This window comes from Diadema antillarum, unplaced genomic scaffold (assembly GCF_040938485.1).
Source record: "Diadema antillarum isolate AM-2024a unplaced genomic scaffold, OU_Dant_1.0 seq00000177_RagTag, whole genome shotgun sequence".
NCBI classification, from domain to species: Eukaryota; Metazoa; Echinodermata; class Echinoidea; order Diadematoida; family Diadematidae; genus Diadema; species Diadema antillarum.
Window position 1 is genome coordinate 1121743 of NW_027271244.1, and position 19956 is coordinate 1141698.

At 38.5% G+C, this 19956-nt stretch overlaps 1 protein-coding gene across 1 annotated transcript in view; it reads left to right on the forward strand.

Moving 5' to 3' along the window:
* Positions 1–19743, forward strand: part of LOC139728402 (probable ATP-dependent RNA helicase DDX27) — a 67293-nt gene extending 47550 nt beyond the window's left edge. The window contains exons 10-18 of the mRNA XM_071639341.1: positions 18–154; positions 2287–2385; positions 2868–2950; positions 3676–3770; positions 5357–5563; positions 9645–9724; positions 12191–12314; positions 12658–12772; positions 19662–19743. Of these exons, the coding sequence (XP_071495442.1) occupies positions 18–154; positions 2287–2385; positions 2868–2950; positions 3676–3770; positions 5357–5563; positions 9645–9724; positions 12191–12314; positions 12658–12772; positions 19662–19743 (1022 nt within the window). The remainder of the gene's footprint in view (positions 1–17; positions 155–2286; positions 2386–2867; positions 2951–3675; positions 3771–5356; positions 5564–9644; positions 9725–12190; positions 12315–12657; positions 12773–19661) is intronic.
* The last annotated feature ends 213 nt before the right edge of the window (positions 19744–19956 follow it).

Consider the following 19956-nt stretch of genomic DNA (forward strand, 5'->3'; position numbering starts at 1 on the left):
ACCCGGCATCGCGGCAGCCCTCTGTTTCCGGAATTTCCACGACCACTGCATGGTGTTTGTGCAGACCAAGAAGCAGGCCCATCGCCTGCACATCATCCTTGGCCTTCTGGGCATCAAGGTCGCCGAGCTCCATGGCAACCTGTCACAGGTCAAGGTAGGTCAGCTGTCCCTCCATGCCATCAGAGGTCAAAACACTTCTGCCATGGCTGACCAGGGGGGCATTTCATGAAGTGTTAGATATTTTTCTGACAAACTTTTTAAGCTACTGAAATCCTTGCATCTGATTGGCTGAGTGCAAATTTGTCAAACAAATATGTTGGACAAGGCACTTCATTATGCACCCAAAAAATCAAAATCAGTTTTGAAATAGCTGAGATATCCCAACACAAATTGGTCCTAAGTGGGGACCCCCTTTTATTAGGACCACTTTGTTTTCGTATATTCAGCCATTGTAAAACTTATTTTCTTCAGATAAACTTTGAATTCCACTTAGAATTGTATGCTCTTTCATTTTTTATTTGTAGTCTCTCATTATCTCACAAAAAAAGTTAAAATTCTGAAGTACCATCTCAACAAAAACTGTACCATCCCTTTGAATGTTATGCTTGTGTGTTCAACCTATGTCTCATGTCATATTGAAGATGATATATTAGTTTTGTAGGTCTTGTTGCATTTGTTTTATTTGGTTTTATTTGTTGTTGTTTTTTCAAGTATTTCTGGTATTTAGGTATTTTCATGAATACGTGTAATACCAGATCAGAAATTCTCCAGGAAGTTTTGTTCAATGGGGTCAAATGTGAAAGGTCAATGAAAATTCTTATGTTATCACTTTTTTCTCAATATCTCAGAAATAGCGTGAGGTATCTTCATGAAACTTAGTACATTTATATGTATTGCCTGACTGTGATTCTCTTGGGAAGGTTTGGGGTGAGCAGTTCAAATTTCAAGGGGCAAATGTCAGGTTAGAATGCTACAATTTTACTTTTAAATGATGATAATATACTATTTTCCCCATACCATGGAGATGACTCGATGTATCTAGATATACACTAGATTAAACTTGGTATATACACTGTACATGCATTTCCACGCAATGATTCTTTAATTAAAAACTTGAGCCAGTTGGTCAAAGGTCAATTGAAAATGCTGACATTTTATTATTTTTCCCCATAATTTCAAATTGTCTCAAAGTATTGTCATGAAAATTAGTGTATCTATATCATTGCCATGAAAATTAGTGTATATATCATTGTCGTGAAAATTAGTGTATCTATATCATCAGTTAGAGGTTATTTGCCATTATTTGGAATTGTCTTACATTGGCAAAATGTGCTGTAGATCTATTGGGAAAATAAATGTAATATGGCAATAGCATATATTCCAGTTGCCATAGTGACATTTCTAGTTGCTTCTGCTGCCTGCTGCTAATAGAGGGATTGGTAATAAAGAGAAGAGTCAAGGAAATCCAGGGCATAATGATTCTTCCATTATTGCAAGACAAAAGGACCAGGACAGTCATATAGGAGATTGGTAGACATACAGGTCACTTAATTGCCATTTAAATGGATTTAGACATACCCGTCTGTATGCACCCACAATAAAAGTCTTGGAGAAGCTAATTTCCTGCCTCATTATTAGGATTACCTGAATCAGGTCTACACAGTAGCATGATTAATGTGTCTACTGCAAAGTAGCAAAGAATCCACCAATTAGTCACTGGTATATTTACATATCATAAGGTAGCGGTTATTTGCTGCGAGTCATTGGAATCGTCTTTAATACATTGGCAAGATGTGCTGCAGATCAATTGGGAGAGTAATATAATATAGCAGAGGCATATACCAGTCACCATAGCATTTCATCTCATCATTGAATGAAAATTTCAAATAATGCTACACTTTTATAAATGCATGTGTGCCCTTTTTAATGTAAAATTTTGGTCATTGTGAACTTTGTCATGCAATCTGCAAAGCTCCAAAGGTTAACTAATACAGTTGTGTGTACTAGGGCCAGATGTGCAAGAAAGTGTTATGTATGCTCTAATGCACAGAATAGTGTTGCCCATTTTGACCTGCTGTTGGTACACATGTAAGTTTGGAATCCACCAAATTGTCGCTGAGAGTGTGGTAAAAGTTTGTAAAAAATTTCTTTAAAAAAAAAGGCCAAATGGGGTTGTACAGTGTGCTCTTTCTCTTTAAACAGAATGGGTGTTGTATCAGCGCCAATTCCACAATTGATTTGCTGCTTTCCTACTATTTGTTTGTTTGTTTTTTTTGTCTCCTACAGCGAATGGAAATGTTGCGTCTGTTCAAGGAAGAAGAAGTTGATGTGTTGGTCGCAACCGATCTGGCAGCTAGGGGTCTGGATATCGAAGGAGTGAAGACAGTATGCATACCGCTCTTAACTTTTTTTAATCTTAGGCAGTGTCGCACAGTGAACTTCATGTGTGAAAGGACATTATGACATGCAGGTTGCTACATATTAGTTTTTGACTCTATTTTTTTTCCCTGTGTACAGTAAATTTTAGGCCTAGTGATGCCATCGTGAGGATAAGAAGCAGGAATTGAATTGTATGGAATTGCATGATGTTTAACTGAATGTAATTATTGATTATTTCGAATGTCTGATTTACAGGTTACATCATACTGATACTACTGTTTGAATTACCCTTGTAAACAAGTCCATAGACAAAATATTGTGATTTATGTACTCTTTATTCAAAACTGTAGTAAATACATTATTGTGTGCCTGATTAAGCCAGTTTATGTGTGCATGACATATGTAACACAACCTCTTCACTGTTATCAAGAGATGACCTGTTTTAGATGAATGTTGCATAAATTGTCTGTTGATTATGTGTTCACAAGGTCATCAATTTCACCATGCCCAACTCGGTCAAGCACTACGTCCACCGTGTTGGTAGAACTGCCCGAGCTGGTCGAAGCGGCAGGTGAGCTACGGACTTGTGACTTGAATATTCTGTCTCTTTTTGCCACTGTGATCTCATGAAATGCATTGTTGTGCCACTTCTTTCTCTCTCTTTCTTGCGTTTGCTTTGTTGAATGATTATGCACAAGGGAGAAAATATTATGAAATAACGACGTTGAATTTGCCCGACCAGCTTGATTATTCATGAGTGCTGATATGGTCTTTCCCATCTTGGGTGTAAACAAGATTATTATCGCAGTCATTGTCACAGGAATTTTTTTGGAGTGGAAGTAAAACTGATGCCCCCCAGGCAGCACTTATCAACATACTTACATCATCTGTATTCGTTGGTAACAGTGAAAAACTATTTGTTGTTGTATTTGTGTGTGCATATGTTTGTGTGTGTGTGTGTGTCTGTCTGTCTGTCTGTCTGTGTGCTCGAGGCTAAGAAGAAAGTTTCCATTAGTTCATTCTAATTCTGGTCAGTTTGAGTTGGGGGAGGGGGGTCGATAGGAGTGAAAATGAGGCAAGCTTCATCACGTTCAGAATGTAAAGAGAACAAGGGGTAGAGATTGTTGAGGTAATGACCCTCTTTCTTCTTTACTCTTGGTATCCAGACAATTTTATCTGACAACGGCACTTGCCATCTTTTTAAAAATTCATGACTCCCCTTTCGGATTTGGCGTGGATACTACTGGGTCATCTCTTACTGTGTTGGTTTTGTCATCCTGTTTTATCGTGGCACAGATCCGTGAGTCTCGCGGGAGAAAAGGAGAGGAAGATACTGAAGGAGTTGGTGAAGAGTGCGCGGAATCCAGTGAAGAGCAGGGTGGTGCCCCAAGGTAAGACCCCAGCCACTGCTATCGAAGTGAGATATGAGATGAAATATGCGTATATGACGTCAAGAATAGAAACATATTAAAAAGTTTTAGGTTAACAGAAGGAATAGTTCAATACTGCTTGTATGTCATTTATATGGACTGGGGATAGGGAAGGGGAGAGGGAAATTTGAACAATGTTATTTTCTTTTAATGAAATTAACAATATTTGTGAATACAATTTCACACCATGCTCGCTGTTGTGTTTGATAAACATAATAAAATTCTACATTAGCTGATGTTGTTTTGAGTCTATGAAATCATCACCTCAGTTTGATATAATAATTTGCGTTATGTGACTGCGACCAATATCAATATGTTATGAAAGCATGAAAATTCCACAGCTCAGCTGAAAAAATGATTCGGACGAGTCACGAAAGTGTTTTCTCCGTGATTTTCACAAAAAAGTCCAATCAAACAGATTTAATTTACACGTTTTTATGTTTGACTTTGTTGGTTCTCCCACCATTCTATTGCTCTGGTTGTCCTCTTTTCATTAAATGTGACCCTGCACCTCAAAACAAACAAAAAGTCGCCAGACATGAATTTTTAGTTAAGACCATATTCTGAAAGAGCAGACTTTAAGCTTTAAAATGATGTATAACTCAAATCAAATGGACTCTCCTACAGTTTGTAACCTATCTAAATATTGGAAAGAAAGCACAAACTCAGGAAAAGTGTGAACTGCGAAAAGAGGCTCTGAAGTACAGGGTCTATTCAAGCGCTTAATCTTTACCAAACCGTGCTGGCTGTGCGATGAATGGGACAAAAAACAGGAAGTAAACCACCAGAGTAACAACAATGAAGGGATTATCAGATTAAACTGAAATTAAGCATGCCTCATTAACACATTCTGTCCATAAGTAATGCCAATTTTCAAAGCAGTAGCACTATCCTTTCAAAAGTTATTGGAGTTGAAAGTGAAGAGTGAGGACAAGGTTTTTCAGAAATGAAAAAGGGATTCTAAAAACACACCTAATCACATTATTCTACCAAAAATGTTCGAGATAAACTGCTAAAAAACACACTTTCCTGCCCGTTTTTTGATACCAAATTTTAGCATAATGTAAAAGAAGACCCGTTCTTTCAGAAAATATGAAAAAGTCAAGTTCGGCTAGGTTGACCCATTTGACTTATTTTCAGTCCTCACGCAAAATCAGTGTGTGCGACTTTATGTTTGTTTTGAGGTGCACGGTCACAAATGATACTTGAACTTGGGAAGTTGCTGTGCAGTTTTTTATGTAGGATTATGAATGTTCACTGCCACTTGGGGGTGTTAATCAGCACACAGCTTGCATTAGCCTGGCAAAAAAAAAAAGACACAAAAAAAGGTAAAAATGTTGTGCTTTTGTGGAGTTGGTAGGAGTTTTTGAGATGAAAATACTCATGATTTATACTCATGAGCAGTGTATTCCTTTAAATGTGTCTTTTGACATATTTTTGTGTATGTAGTAATCATTCTTTGGTGAATTGGTATTTCTTGTGCTTATCAATTTGATGTATTATCTAAATTTATGCATATGCATATTAAAACTGATATTTTTCCCAAGATGTGGTAGCCAAGTATCGTGACAAGATCGCATCCCTGGAGGAGGACATTGGGGAGATCCTGAGGATGGAAAGTGAAGAGAAGGAGCTGCAGAGCACTGAGATGCAGCTACACAAGGCATCGGCCATGTTGAACCACCGTGAGGAGATCTTCAGCCGGCCCAAGAGGAGTTGGTTCCAGACCCATCGGGAGCGCATGCAGGAGAAAGGTGTGGAGCAGTGTAGAGTCGTGTGGTGTGGTGTGGTGTGGTGTGGTGTGGTGTGGTGTGGTGTGGTGTGGTGTGGTGTGGTGTGGTGCGAAGTAGTGTGGTATAGTATGGTGTGGAGTGGTGATGTGTTGTGGAGTGGTGTGGTATGGTGTGGTATGGTGTGGTGTTGTGTGGTGAGGTGTGGTATAGTGTGGAGTGGTGGTGTGGAATGGTGTGGTGTAGAGTGGCGTGGTGTAAATTGGAGTGGTGATGTGTCGTGGAGTGGTGTGGTATGGTGTTTGTGTGGTGAGGTGTGGTATAGTGTGGAGTGGTGGTGTGGAATGGTGTGGTGTGGAGTGGCATGGTGTAAATTGGAGTGGTGGTGTGGAATGGTATGGTGTGGTGTAGAGTGGAGTGGTGGTGTGGAATGGTGTGGTGTGGTGTGGATTGGTGTGGTGTTGAGTGGAGTGCTGTGGAGTAGTATGGCATGGTGTGGTGTGGTTTTGAGTGGTGTGGTTTTGAGTGGTGTGGTGTGGTATGGTGTGGTGTAGAGTGGAGTGGTGGTGTGGTGGTGTGGTGTGGATTAGTGTGGTGTTTAGTGGAGTGCTGTGGAGTAGTATGGCATGGTGTGGTGTGGTGTGATGTGGAGGGGTGTGATGCGGAGTGGTGTGGAGTGGTGTGGTTTGGAGTGGTGTGGTGTGATGTGGAGTGGTGTGGTGTGATGTGGAGTGGAGTTGTGTGGTGTGGTATGTAGTGGTATGGTGTGGTGTGGAGTGGTATGGTGTGGTGTGATATGCTGTAGTGGTGTGGTGTGGAGTGGTATGGTGTGGTGTGGTGGTGGTGCTGAGTGGTGTGGAGTGGTGTGGTGGTGTTGAGTGGTGTGGTGTGGAGTGTTGTGGTGTTGTGTCGTAGAGTGGTGTGAAGTAGTGTGAAATGGTGGGGTGTGCAGTGGTGTGGAGTTTTGTGATGCAGTGTGGAGTGGTATGGGAAGTGTGGATTGGTGCTGTGTAGTGTGCTGCAGTGCGTATCACTGCACATTTTGTTTTTGAGCTAAGGATTTTTTCCGTTATTTTATCCAGTCGGGTGAGTGAGAACCTGTTTCTCATCCTTAAGTATTATTGATGAACATGTCCATTGCTCAAGTTGACATCCAAGTAGAAAGCATTCACTTGAATGCTGACGAATTGCATAAACAAAGTGGAGTGAACACAGGAGTTGGGTATGACTTCACAAATCAAGGAAGCCATCTATGATTTAGGAGGACCGCAGATTCAGATGGGACTTGTTTTCAATAAACAGATCGAAGAAGAACGAGTCAATGCGACACATGCAGAATTATGTTATGGAGAAGCAGTCAGCGATTTATACATGTATGCAAATAAGAATCTATAGTACAGTTGTATCTTGTCCAAATGTCAACTTAATGCAGCTTTAGTTATATACAGCCGCCTAAATGACCAATGTCTGCCCAATCATGGCCTCAGTCCATTGTCTTTCTGTGAGGAGGTGATTTAGGATAAAGTTCGAGATTTGATTCAAAAAATGTTACAACAAATGTTTAAGAAATTATTTTTGTTTGTTGTGAATACTATTTCTTATTGGGATATTCTTTAAACATTAGTTTTGAACGTGGCTCTAGTCGAGGTGTAAAGTTTGAGCAATGAGACACGACAGGAAGTCAAGGGTTGCCCTCCCCTACATCTAGTGTCTAGCCGGGTAACCCCTGCTGCAGTAGGTTGAATTTTTTCTGCGTGAAAGCCCCATCAAGACAAAATACAGGTTTCATGCCACTTCACGTCAATACTCATCACAACTGTGTTACTATTAATGTGTATGTCTTCACAAACAAGAGCTCATAAGATTGCACAAACAAACATAATGTCTCATGATTGCACTACAAGTTTAAAGGACAAGTTCACCTTCATAAACATAAGGATTGAGAGAATGTAGCAATATTAGTAGAACACAGCAGTGAAAGTTTGAGGAAAATCAGACAATCCGTTCAAAAGTTATGAATTTTTGAAGTTTTTGTGCAGTACTCGCTGGATGAGAAGACTACTGCAGTGTATGAATAACTTAGATGTCACATGCGTACAACAATATAAGGAAAATATAAAGAGAATTTCACAAAATTCCATCTTTTGAAAAAAGTACACATTCCCCTGACTCGTTACCGATAAATGTTATGGGTAATATTATTCCCCCTGCCTCGAGAAAGAGGCGAGTCAATTGCTCTTTTATTTTGCGAAAAAAGTGAAAATATGTCGAATTTTCTTTTATATTTTCTTTATACTGTTGTACGCATATGACTCACAAGCTGTAGTAGTCTCCTCATCCAGCGGTTCCAACACAAAAATGTAAAAAATTCATAACTTTTGCATCGATTGTCCAATTTTCCTCAAACTTTCACTGATGTGTTCTAGTAATATTGTTGCATTTTCTCAATCCTTATGTTTATGAAGGTGAACTTGTCCTTTAATGCTCCCACAACCAAAATGATGATGATAATAATAATAATGATAATAATAATAATAATAATAATAATGATGATGATGATGATGATGATGATGATGATGATGATGATGATGATGATGATGATGATGATTGAGAGAGAGATCAACAATATCCAGAGTGACTTTCTGGTCGAAAAGTAAACATATCATATTATGAGTTAACAGCACGTGGCTCTACAGACGTGAGTGGGAGATGTATGCCTGGATTGGCATGTGGGTCCCAAGTGGCACAACGTGAGCGTGAATGATCATTTCTTTGTAGTCACAAGCATTTCTGGGCAGATGAGGCTTCGTGGGTGTTTGTACTCAGAATCTTAGAGCTGATGTGCATCCTTGTGTCAGGGTGGGAAGCCATTGTCTGCTCACAGAAACTTGATTTTGGTGAATCCACATTCTGGCCTGTACTTTACTTCCCTCTTCCATGTCCGTCCCTTTCTTGATAGAACAGACATGCAATTCTTAGCCATCTACAAGTGTTCATGCAAGACTAAAAAAAAAAAAGAGACAAACAAACAATGAAAACCAAAAACTAAAAGGTCTTCATGCAGTTACCTGTGTGTGAAGAGTGACTACAGATAAAGTTTGATAGGTTGCTTTCCTGTTTGTGCGTCATCAGTAAATGATAATGATGCTTGTTTACTGCCTGTTTCCTCAAACTCACTAATAGTGAGTTTGAGGAATCGGGCAGTAAATTAGCTATCTTTGGTTCCTTCTCATTATAATTTGACTATTTTTGCTGTTGTCCATTGACTTTGAAAACATGCCCATGTATGGCTTCCCTCAAAAAGACAATGATACATGATGGGGGGAGGGGGAGGGAGTGAAGCCATTGATCTGTGTGGGTGGTTACTTCTATGGCTTCCAACGTTTAGTACCATCTGCCTTGCGTGAGGGCAGCATTTCACAAAAGGGTGCTGCTAGCTTAAAAATCACACTGTTTCTGTAAAGCTCATTCACAGTTATTGCACCAAAGTTATGAAATGATCTCCCCATTCGTGCACGAGAAGCCCCATCATTAGAATCATTTAAAGTCACTTGTGAAAATCCTTTTTTTTTCCCATCATTACTTACCCCTAGCCCCCCACAGTTAATGCCTTGATTGTAGGTTTTATTATTACACCTGGTGATTTACTGATGCATAGGGCGTACTGATGCATACTATTTTCTTCTTTACTTCAGCGTAATTCAATATTTTTAACATGTAGGTATTCTAATATTATTTTTCCCTTCCTTTCTTTTCTTCCTCCACCTAGAAACATTGTATACAAATGTAATTTATTATCATAATTATGACTATGATTATGATGATGATGATATTAATTATTATTATTATCATTATTAAAGCAATGGAAAGCACCGAGACATGTGAGGTGTGGCAAAATGGCCTGTAGTGTTTGTCATTTTTCTTTTCATCACAGTCTGACCGACATAAATTTCTAAAATGACCTGGTCTGTCACTTACTAGCTGCATTTACTGATCATTTTTTGTTGGTGTTGTAGTTGTTCTGATCAACTTAAAGTTCTTGATTCATATATTTAGTATATGCCTAGGTTTCATAGAAATTTGTGTGTTTTTCTCATTTGCCCAGCATCTCTCCGACTGGAAGCCCCAACCCAACCTATCAAGGACCCCAAGAAGAAAAAGAAGGAGAAGAAGAAAGCCTTGAGTGTGAGTTATAGTGTTTGAATCTTAAAATAGCAAAGTTCTAGTGTTTGAATCTTGAAATAGCAAAGTTCTGGTGTTTGGATTTTAAAATAGCAAAAATTCTAGTGTTTGAATCTTAATACAGCAAAGCTGTGCAGGTGTCTCATTGAAGAGCTCCTGTATGCCACATTAATCAAAAGATGACATGTGGTTGAAGAATTGAACAATGTCCTCAAGTTGTAGGTTCTGTATGGCTTCTGCAGAACCATTTTGCAACTGATGCCTTTTATTATTGCATGAAAGCTCTCAATATATCAAAATCAATAGCAGTCTTGATAGTGACTGGTTTGTGCGTCATTGTGTGCCCCAAGTTTTGGATCAAATAAGCAGGTCTCCAAGTAGTTAGGAATGGCAGCCGTTAGACACAAACCGTCTCATATTTTATGTGACTAGAAAGGAAAACTGATTCAAGGAAATAATTGTTTGTCTGTCTCTTGGCTGTATATCACATGTTATATTCAGTAGTATATTTTTGTATTCTTACACAAGACCAATTATCCCTGTTTGTGGCATAAAACACATTACATAGGCTTTTGTGACCTTAGAAAATCGCTGGCCTCTGTTGAAGAGTCAGAAGAAATGGTACGACCACTGATGGTACGATTTCGACAAACACAACTTTACTCAACTCGCAGAGACGCCCATAAAGCTCATTAGTGATTTGCATGATTAAGAGTGACCACTTGGTGTTTGGCTGGCATGTCCTTCTTTGCGGCAGGGTGTGCCGGTTTGCGGCAGGGTGTGCCGGTTTGCGGCAGTGTGTCTGATTTTGCTGCAGGGGGTGCTCCAGTTTGCGGCACAAGGCAATAAGGCGGTACACACGATAAGGCAAAGTCATAACAGTACCAGCAGATTGAACGCATGCAGTGAATGCATGTCTGATGTCAATATGCCATCTGATGCAAATGGGAACATGTGCCTTCTATCGTAGCCCTGTTTGCAGCCTCCCCTGAAAAACCTCATTTAATTGTTCATTTAGGTATTTGCAGGTATTGGGAGTAGAAGGCAATTCTTACTCTTGCACATCAAATCAAATTGACCTCTGAAATATTTTAGTTTTAAATTGATCTAGGTACGTCCATAAACCTTATATTTACCAATTTGTACTTTGTGAACGGCTTGAGAGGATTACTTTGGGATTCCCAAGAGTGTATGGGAGGCCAAAGGGGCAAAAACAGCAAGAATTACCAAATCATGAGCAAAGATTGAAGGACAAAACAAACTAAAGCACATGCAAATACTTAAAGATAATAAAAAGTTTTGGTACCTCAAAAGCTTCCCTGAATTTCCTTGTCTTGGTTTGTGTTTCAGGTTAAAGTACGTTGTCTGTGAGAATTACTCGCCCCAAAGTGCTCTCATGTCTTAGTAATCATGCAATAATGGTTTCGTACCAGAGCCAACGCTGTACAGCGTCGATAAATATTGTACGAAACCACTGACTGCGACCAGCAGCGTGCAGCCCATTGTACGCATAGCTAACTGCGACCAGCAGCCCCATACGCATAGCGTAATGGGGCTTCGCATTGAAGCATTCAGGATCATGACAGAATTAGTATCGCGGGTAAATGTCAACTTAAAATCCAAAAATTTCTTCGATTTGAAGACTTATTAATTAAGTTGAAGTATTGAAAACAGGATTCGAATAACGTTTGGTTCTGCCAATAGCCCCTTTGTGTTCGAATTGATGACTGAATGTGACTCGGTCGAGAGGACATTGGGAGAGCTACTAGTACATACACTGGATACCACGGCCAGCGCATGCGCACACAAACATCTTATCCGTTCATGGATTTGAAATTTGTGTGCATGTGATGTGTTTGCATGCACTGGCTGTAGTATTCAGTGTACTGTATGTAGCTCTCCTAAGGTCCTGTCGACCGAGTCACATTCAGTCATCAATTCGAACAGAAAGGGACTATAGGCAGAACCAAACGTTGCCCGAAGCCTGTTTTCAATACTTCAACTTAATTGGTAAGTCTTCAAATTGAAGAATTTATGGGATTTTAAGTTGACATTTACCCTGCGATACTAAATCTGTCATGATCCTGAATGCTACAATGCGAAGCCCGATTACGCTATGCGTATGGGACTGCTGGTCGCAGTTAATTGCATGATTACTAAGACATGAGAACACTTTGGGGCGAGTAAGTCTCACAGTGTTAGTTATATGAAAGGTACTTTAACCTGAAACACAAACTAAGACAAGGAAATTTAAGGACACTTTTGAGGTACCAAAACTTTTTATTATCGTTAAAAGGATAAATTTCAGACATGAGTGTTGTTCCTGCTCAGATTTGTTTGTGAATATTTAGAGTTCTATGCCCGCCATTCATGAATATTACTTATTACAAGACACATGTTTTGAATGCTTCCTAGTTGTGATTTTGACAGATGTGTGTTTTGTTTGTTTGGGGTTCGCCGCAAACCCAGGCTGAGGACAGAGTGAATTACGACCTAATGAAGGCCCAGCAGTTTGCGATACGAGCTGCCAAGAGGAGCAGGAAGCCGAAACGGATTACCGCTTTCAGCAGCGATGCCCCGCTGGAGAGGGGAGGTGAGGATGAAGCGCGAGACAACTCATGGATCTCAAACCTTAAGCAACCTTTTCCTAAGATTTTTGTATGAATTTATATATAACTCTGAATTTGTAGATTCTCAGCCTTAAAAAGCCATGGCAAAGACGAGACCCAAAGCTTGGAACAAAAGTAGAGGAAATTTTGTGATTATTAAATTTTATTTGAAAATCTTTTTATCGGGAGTATTAATAGTTACTCCTGCACTCTCTGAGTTGTCATTTAAAAAATGTGAGCTAATAGTTAACAATCTGCAGAGAAAAGTTTGTCTCTGCAGACAACTGCAGGTCAGTAATATGCCATCACTCTCCATTCCACACATAGGTCCTCCGCCCAGCAAGAAGCAGAAGAAGCAGAAGTCTCAACAGAGGGCGGGCTCCTCCTTCGAGAAGGAGCTGACAAACACCAGCAGGTCTTCCATCAAGCAGTTCCGAAGCAAGTAAGTGCCAAGAATCGGAAAAGCTGTTGATGTGACACTTGCATTTCCACTCGTTCAGGTGCTTTGTCCATATTATGACCCCCCATACTACAAAAAGATCCGAAAGTCTTGGGATGACGATTTTCTGAAAATGACATGACATTATTTTCTTACTCTTCTGCTTTAATTTGATATATAACACGACTCATAAAAGTACTCGGTTGTGGAGATATTGATGATTTTATGAGACCATGTGGAGTGGTCTAAGAAATCAGCGTTTCGAGAAAACCATCTTCAAAGGTTTCTTTCCAGCGCAATCAAGGGGATCAAGGGGAGGTAAGACAGATTTCACCTTGTGACAATAGAAGGTCTGCTCATAGCAACCTCGGCGATGTTCATTCAAGCATAGCGCCAGTGGTCTACGCACGACCAATCAGTAACCAGGGTGCCGTGCACTGACCAACAAGATCACTTCCTCGTTGCTAGGGGCAGAGTCTATCTTGGCACTAAATCCAAATCTTTGGACATGTTTCTGTTCCGTTGAAAGTCAGAAAATCATGGCCCGGAAAAATGCTAATTTCTTGCCTTTCCTTTGATCATTTAGCTTCGAAATTTTGGCAGATGATATATGATACATTAGACTACAAAATAATGCCCAATACAGAAATTTGATGGTTTTGACCGATTTTAATGATGTGACTTCAAACTCAATTTTCTCGGCTCAGCCGTCAGCGACTTTCGGGTCCTTTTGTTGTGGCGGGTCACTTATGCTTTCATGCCACGGGATGATGTCTATTGTTTTACCATTCAAATAGTAATCAAGATAATGAAAGTTAAAAAAAAAAAACACCCCATGATCAAGTAAACGCAAACAGGGAAAACCGTACAAACGTAACAAGAATGCGAAACAAAGTAATGGATTTATGGATTGCAAAGTGTCACGTTTTCCGGAAAACATGACATTGGCTATTAATAGTCCATGGGCAAGTTAGATGAGTTGTTGATGACATTTTATATGAAGGATTTTATCCTTCATGCTGTATTACTCATTAAGTATACATGTCCAGTCTTGTTTGTTTCATACCCAAAGGCGTGGGCTTTTATCTCCTATGCCATTAATAAAAAAAAAAACAAATTAAAAAAACATTTCATATTATTGGACCATCTATCGGCTTAAATAAGAGATTAAGACCTCCAAAATGAAGTACATTGTACTGAACGCAGTTAATCTCAGACAATGCCATTTACACGATGAGTCTCCTTTATTTCTCTTTTTTTTTCTGTTGAAGGGTATAGTTTTTGCACACCAAATATAGTATGTGATATCTATATAATGTCTATTTGTAATGCCTAATGATCTAGATTTTTTTTTAAAAAAAGATTGTAGAGAGAGAGAAAAAAGGTCCTCAAAGCTTTATTAGTAACTTGCAGCTTAAGCTATCTTGGGCATTTCATTAATGGAATTGGGTAGCATTTCCGTGAATTTTTGCTGAAAAAGGATACTTAATCTTAGTTTCCGTGCTTCATATTTTCGTGTGTCAGTCCTACATCCTTGATAGCATTGATATGAATAAGAGCTGCTTTCTTGGGAGTCTAGTTCTGACATGCAGAGAAAAACCAAGACAGTTGTTGTTGTTTCGGGTTCCTGTTTGGAAGACAACACTGAATATCAACATCCACAATTATCTCCCCTGCACTGCATTGAACCAAGCTGTAGTCATCACACTCAATTAGTACAGTCAAAATATGACAAAAAGTGGGTTAACCCACAACTAATTGCAACAGAAACGATTCCACTTGCATTTGACCCGGAAGAGCTATTAAAATAACATATTAAAAGTTCCCTAAAATTCGAGTGGTGGATCAGTGTCTAATTTGCATAAATTCAAAATGGCCGCCATACAACCTGTTTATGCCTATATCTCGGGATATGTAACCCACAGAAAGTAAGTTCCGGTGTCTAAACCTATGTTTTTTAGGTCAAGGAATACAATCATGCTATCTGTAGCAACTTTCAAGCATCCCTTTACATAGTTTTTGCATATATATATTTACATATAATTACATGCAAAATGGCCGCCATATTGCCTGTGCAAGCCCGTATCTTCGTATACCATTAATGTAGTGCACTCAGGAATATGTCGCTCTATATCTGGACACAAAACCCGCAGAAAAAATATTCTGGTGTCTAAACCTATGGTTTTTTTCGGCCAGGGAATACAATTATGATATGTGCAGTAACTTTTAAGCTTCTCTCTATACTTTTTTTGCATATATTTGCATTCAATAAATGCAAAATGGCTGCCATAATGCCTCTACAGGCTTATACTATCTCTATCTGTAAAAGGTACCTAGTGATGGTGTCTATGGTCTTAATGTTACTGCTGAAAATCACTGTTGTAGAATACGTTGCAATGAGGAATAATTACCTATATTTCACTAAAAATTTGCATATATCTATACATAAATCTATTCAAATTCAGAGTAGCTTATATCCGTAAGCTACTCTACAAAAGTTTCATGAGTTTGGACATTTGTTTAGAGAATGTTCTTGTCATATCAGGGTACGATGTCACTCACTCACTTTCTGAATAAAAGACCCAGGGGTCCAGCCCTCACTCGAGTATCTCAAGTTCACCTTCCATGCATTCTTACAGACTATTACTTGGGAGAGAGGAAATTGGAAGACTTTGGGAACCTCTTGGGCCATATCTAGAAGCCTTTAGGGACCTCCATGACCCAGGGAGGCATGATGTTCATATATTCATGACACTAGCGATAAATGCACCTACAGTACTAAGTTTGTTCAAAATTTGGCCATATGTTTTCAAAAAGAGGATCAAAAATCAAAAGTGGCCCCCCATGATTTGGTCCCAGCCCCAAGGCGTCCGCACCTAGATAAGATTTTAGGTGCCTTTGGGCATCCTGTGGCCTGGGGTGGGGGGGGGGGGGGGGGGGTTAGGGTAGATGGTACCCGTAATATATATGTATGTATATATATATATATATATATATATATATATATATATATATATATATATATATATATATATATATATATTATGTATAAAAGATGACTAAGTAGGGTGGTAATGCATTTCAGTTCAACAGTGCCATTTATTCAGACCAAATATTCGACGGATAATTTCGTCTTACTCAGGATCGACAATGACAATTGTGAAGAAAGACGAATGTTTTCGACGAAAATTTGGTCTGACTTAATGGCACTGTTGGACTGAAATGCATTACCACCCTAATTCGTCATCTTTTCTGTACTAGTACCAACACGCGGATTACCAATTAGAACAGCATTATCTCACTCCTCACATATTTCAGAAATACAACATTACAAATGTCTGCTATATAATGGCCCGCATCTGACACTGGTATGGGTTGTGAGCAATCAAATCTGTTTGCCCTGCAACTATACACTGCCAGTTGCTAACATCCTGTCTTGCAGTTGCACCAGACTTTCTTCAGGAGTTCCTTAATAGCTGCAGCTTTGTCTGTAGTGATCAGACCATATTTTTGATTAAACATCTTTCTCAAATCGTCTCAATTCCAATGATTGTACGTCATTTCCCTTCCACTGTTCAACTTGAAGAAAAGCTGCTACTGAGGTAGAGGGAAGGGACCTTTTTGAAGGGTTAGGGACAGAAAATGATGTTGTGTATTTTGTTTTTTATCTGACTTAGGACTGCTTTTTCGCCAGCAAAATTGAATTCAGCCTTCATGCTGCTCGCATTTCTGAAAAAAAAAACCTGTGTGTTGATGAAGATGTTATTAGTGCGAAGCCTCAATGCAATAGGAAACATTTCTTTTAATAAAGCTGCAGATACAACACGAAAAAATGGTAAAAGTAAGACTTATAAGAATTTACATGTGTTGTACGAGCTTGAAGCCAATGAGAAGGATGCTGTTTGTATTGATCGACTGATGAATCCAGAGTACTAGTAATAGAAATGTCAAGGCATTTCCTTTTTTTTCCTTTTTCTTTGTATCTGGCTGTAAATCACAATGTTTTACATTTTCAGTAAGTCACTGGGTGAATCTGCGCAAAAATATGACAAAATCCACTTCCATACAAATTATCACGGTAATATGTTGCTCATTGATAAACATGCCTTTACCAAAAGTTTTGCAACAAAGGACACAAGTATCGACTAAACATGGATGTAAATCATCGCAGGTAAGAAAAAAGATGCTGCTGAATGATTTAAGACCAATTTTTGTGTACCGTACGCACACTTTGAAAGCTATATGAGATATGTCCAATCTCATGAAACTTTTGTAGAGTAGCTTATGGATAATCATGAACTTGATGACATGCCCCCCCCCCCCCTTTGGCAGAAAAAAAAGAAGAAGAAGAAATACAGAATTGCCACATAGACACAAGTAATAAGCAGTAAACATGAGGGCAAATTACAAAATATAATACATTAAATATCATGCAATCATGATGTTTTAACGATTCCCACTACATAATTTTAGACTTTGATATTTGTGTACCTATTGAGCACACTTTGGAAGATAAGTTGAGATTACAGTTAAATAAAGATATGCTCTATTCGATGCTATTTACAGTTGTTTTCTGTTTTGAGGCGTTATCTCAAGAAAATGTGAGTAGAATGTAATACAATACTTTTAATAAATGCAAGAATATACAAACTAGGTGTAGGATAATCATCAAGGTTGTGAATGGTATCAACACAATTTTCCCTTGAAATCTTGGATGTAGACATTAAAGTACAATTAACGTTCTGCAGCTCGTATTCGTATATATCTGAAATTATATTCACGATAGTAATTTGAATATAGATTTATGTATAAATATATGCACACTTTTAGTGAAATATAGGTAAGTATTCCTGAGTGGAACGTATTCTACATCAGTGATTCTCAGCAGTAAAATTAAGACCACAGACACCATCACTAGGTACCTTTACAGATAGAAATATAAGCCTGTAGTGGCATTATGGCAGCCATTTTGCATTTAGTTGAATGCAAATGTATGTAAAAAATGTATAAAGGGAAGTTTGAAAGTTACCGCTTATATCATAATTGTATTCCCTGACCTAAAAAAAAACCACATAGGTTTAGACACCAGAATCTATTTTCTGTGGGTTTTATGTCCACATATATAGCAACTTATTCCTGAGTGTACTACATTAATGATATACGAAGATACGGGCTTGCGCAGGCAATATGGCGGCCATTTTACATGTAATTATGTGCAAATATATGCAAAAACTATATAAAAGGATGCTTGAAAGTTGCTATACATAACATAACTGTATTCCTTGACCTAAAAAACTTAGGATTAGACACCGGAATTTACTTTCTGTGGGTTATATATCCTGAGATATAGGCATAAACAGGTTGTATGGCGGCCATTTTGATTTTATGCAAATTAGACACTGATCCACCACTCGAATTTTAGGGAACTTTTAATATGTTATTTTAATAGCTCTTCCGGGTCAAATGCAAGTGGAATCGTTTCTGTTGCAATTAGTTGTGGGTCATTTCATATTTTGACTGGACTAAATGGCCGTTTGTCTAAAATAGCCGTCAGCCACACTAACATATAGTCCCTTGATAAGTTTCTGACTAAAGTCGATTGTTTGGTGTTAATAATGATCTTGATAGTCTTGCTGTGGTCTCATTGAGTAAGCATTTAGTGTGAAAGCATTACACATCCTATCCTATAGAAACCTGATCATGTGAATGATATTTTTACATGCACAATATGTATTTGTGGTATGATATGGGTGTATGTGTGTGAATACATATTTGATACTCCTCGTCTAATGTTTATTTTCATGGTCAGGTATATGCCACTTCCTGTAAAGCTGGAGTGAAAACATACAGCTCACCTGTACAGTACATGTGCAGAGCTTGAGTGTGAGTCGGCATGAATGTTGTGTATACAAGCATACAGTGTATGAATCTAGGTAGTGATTCAGACAACATGGCGTCAGTGTTCAAAATCCTCGATCAATCATTCTTTTACATGATTTATCCATAAAATCTCTTGTGGCAATCAGAAATGTCAAGATGGACCACAAATTTCATGAAATTTCAAAGCCAATTGTGGAGGAAAAGTAGATGATTTTGTCTAAAATATGCAAATTTTGCACTGATTGTGGGTTTGCTTTCACTCCAGCCATTGCTAAATACCCTGATGTCGACCATGAGAATACTTCAAATTCATACCCATGTAAAATGTAAGCAACTATGGCATGACACTAGTACAGTATCAACCTCAAAGTCTGAGTCATAGTGATGTTTATTACCTCTGCCAAGGGAGGAGATTATGTTTTCATCGGTGTTGGGTTGTTGGTTTGTCCGTGTGCAAAATAACTTAAAAAGTTGTGCATGGATGTGGATGAAATTCGCAGGAAAGGTTGAGAATGACACAAGGAACAGATGATTAAATCTTGTTAGTGATCCAGAAATTTTTATGGATTTTGTGAAGGATTTTCATTATGTTTGCAGGCAGGGCCAATGAACTTGGAAATTCAAGCTGCCCATTTTTTAGGTTTTCATACGTGCACTAAAGTGCGTGCTCTAGTTTCTGCCAAGGTTTATGATGTGACAAAGGCTTCTATATTTGGAAATTGGGTGGTTTTTCAACATGCATATGTATGGGTGGAAATCACCGATCTCTATGGAAGAGCAAGATCATCGGTGGAAAGTAGCTGCTTGGCAGAGGTCTGAACTCTCAGAGTGCTTTTCTAGTTTTGTATTTTTTTTTGTTTTGTTAGTTTTTTTTTCATGTGTGTCTGTTTGCTTGCTTGTTTCTTGTTCTTGAAGTTATGTGATTTGTGAAGGACATAATCTTTTGCTGTTTTGTTGAGCAGTCATCACTGTTCTAGTCCTAAATGCATTTGGTATTGCATCTCCCTTCCAGGGCTAATGAAGCCAAGAAGATGAAGTCTCTGGCAAAGCAGAAATCAAAAGGAAAAGGAAAGCAAAAGGGAAAGAGGAGGTGAGAATTAAAATTTGTGTTTGTTGTTTGTTTTGAATTTATATCATGAATGATTGTAACATATAATTGGGATGTTTATGAAGATGATGATAAATGATTGTGATAGTAATACTGATAATTATCATAGCAATAGAAATAGTACTTATGAAAGAAGAAATAGATGGATAAAATGCTAACAGTCATAATGATAATAATAGCAATGGTAATGGTGATGATT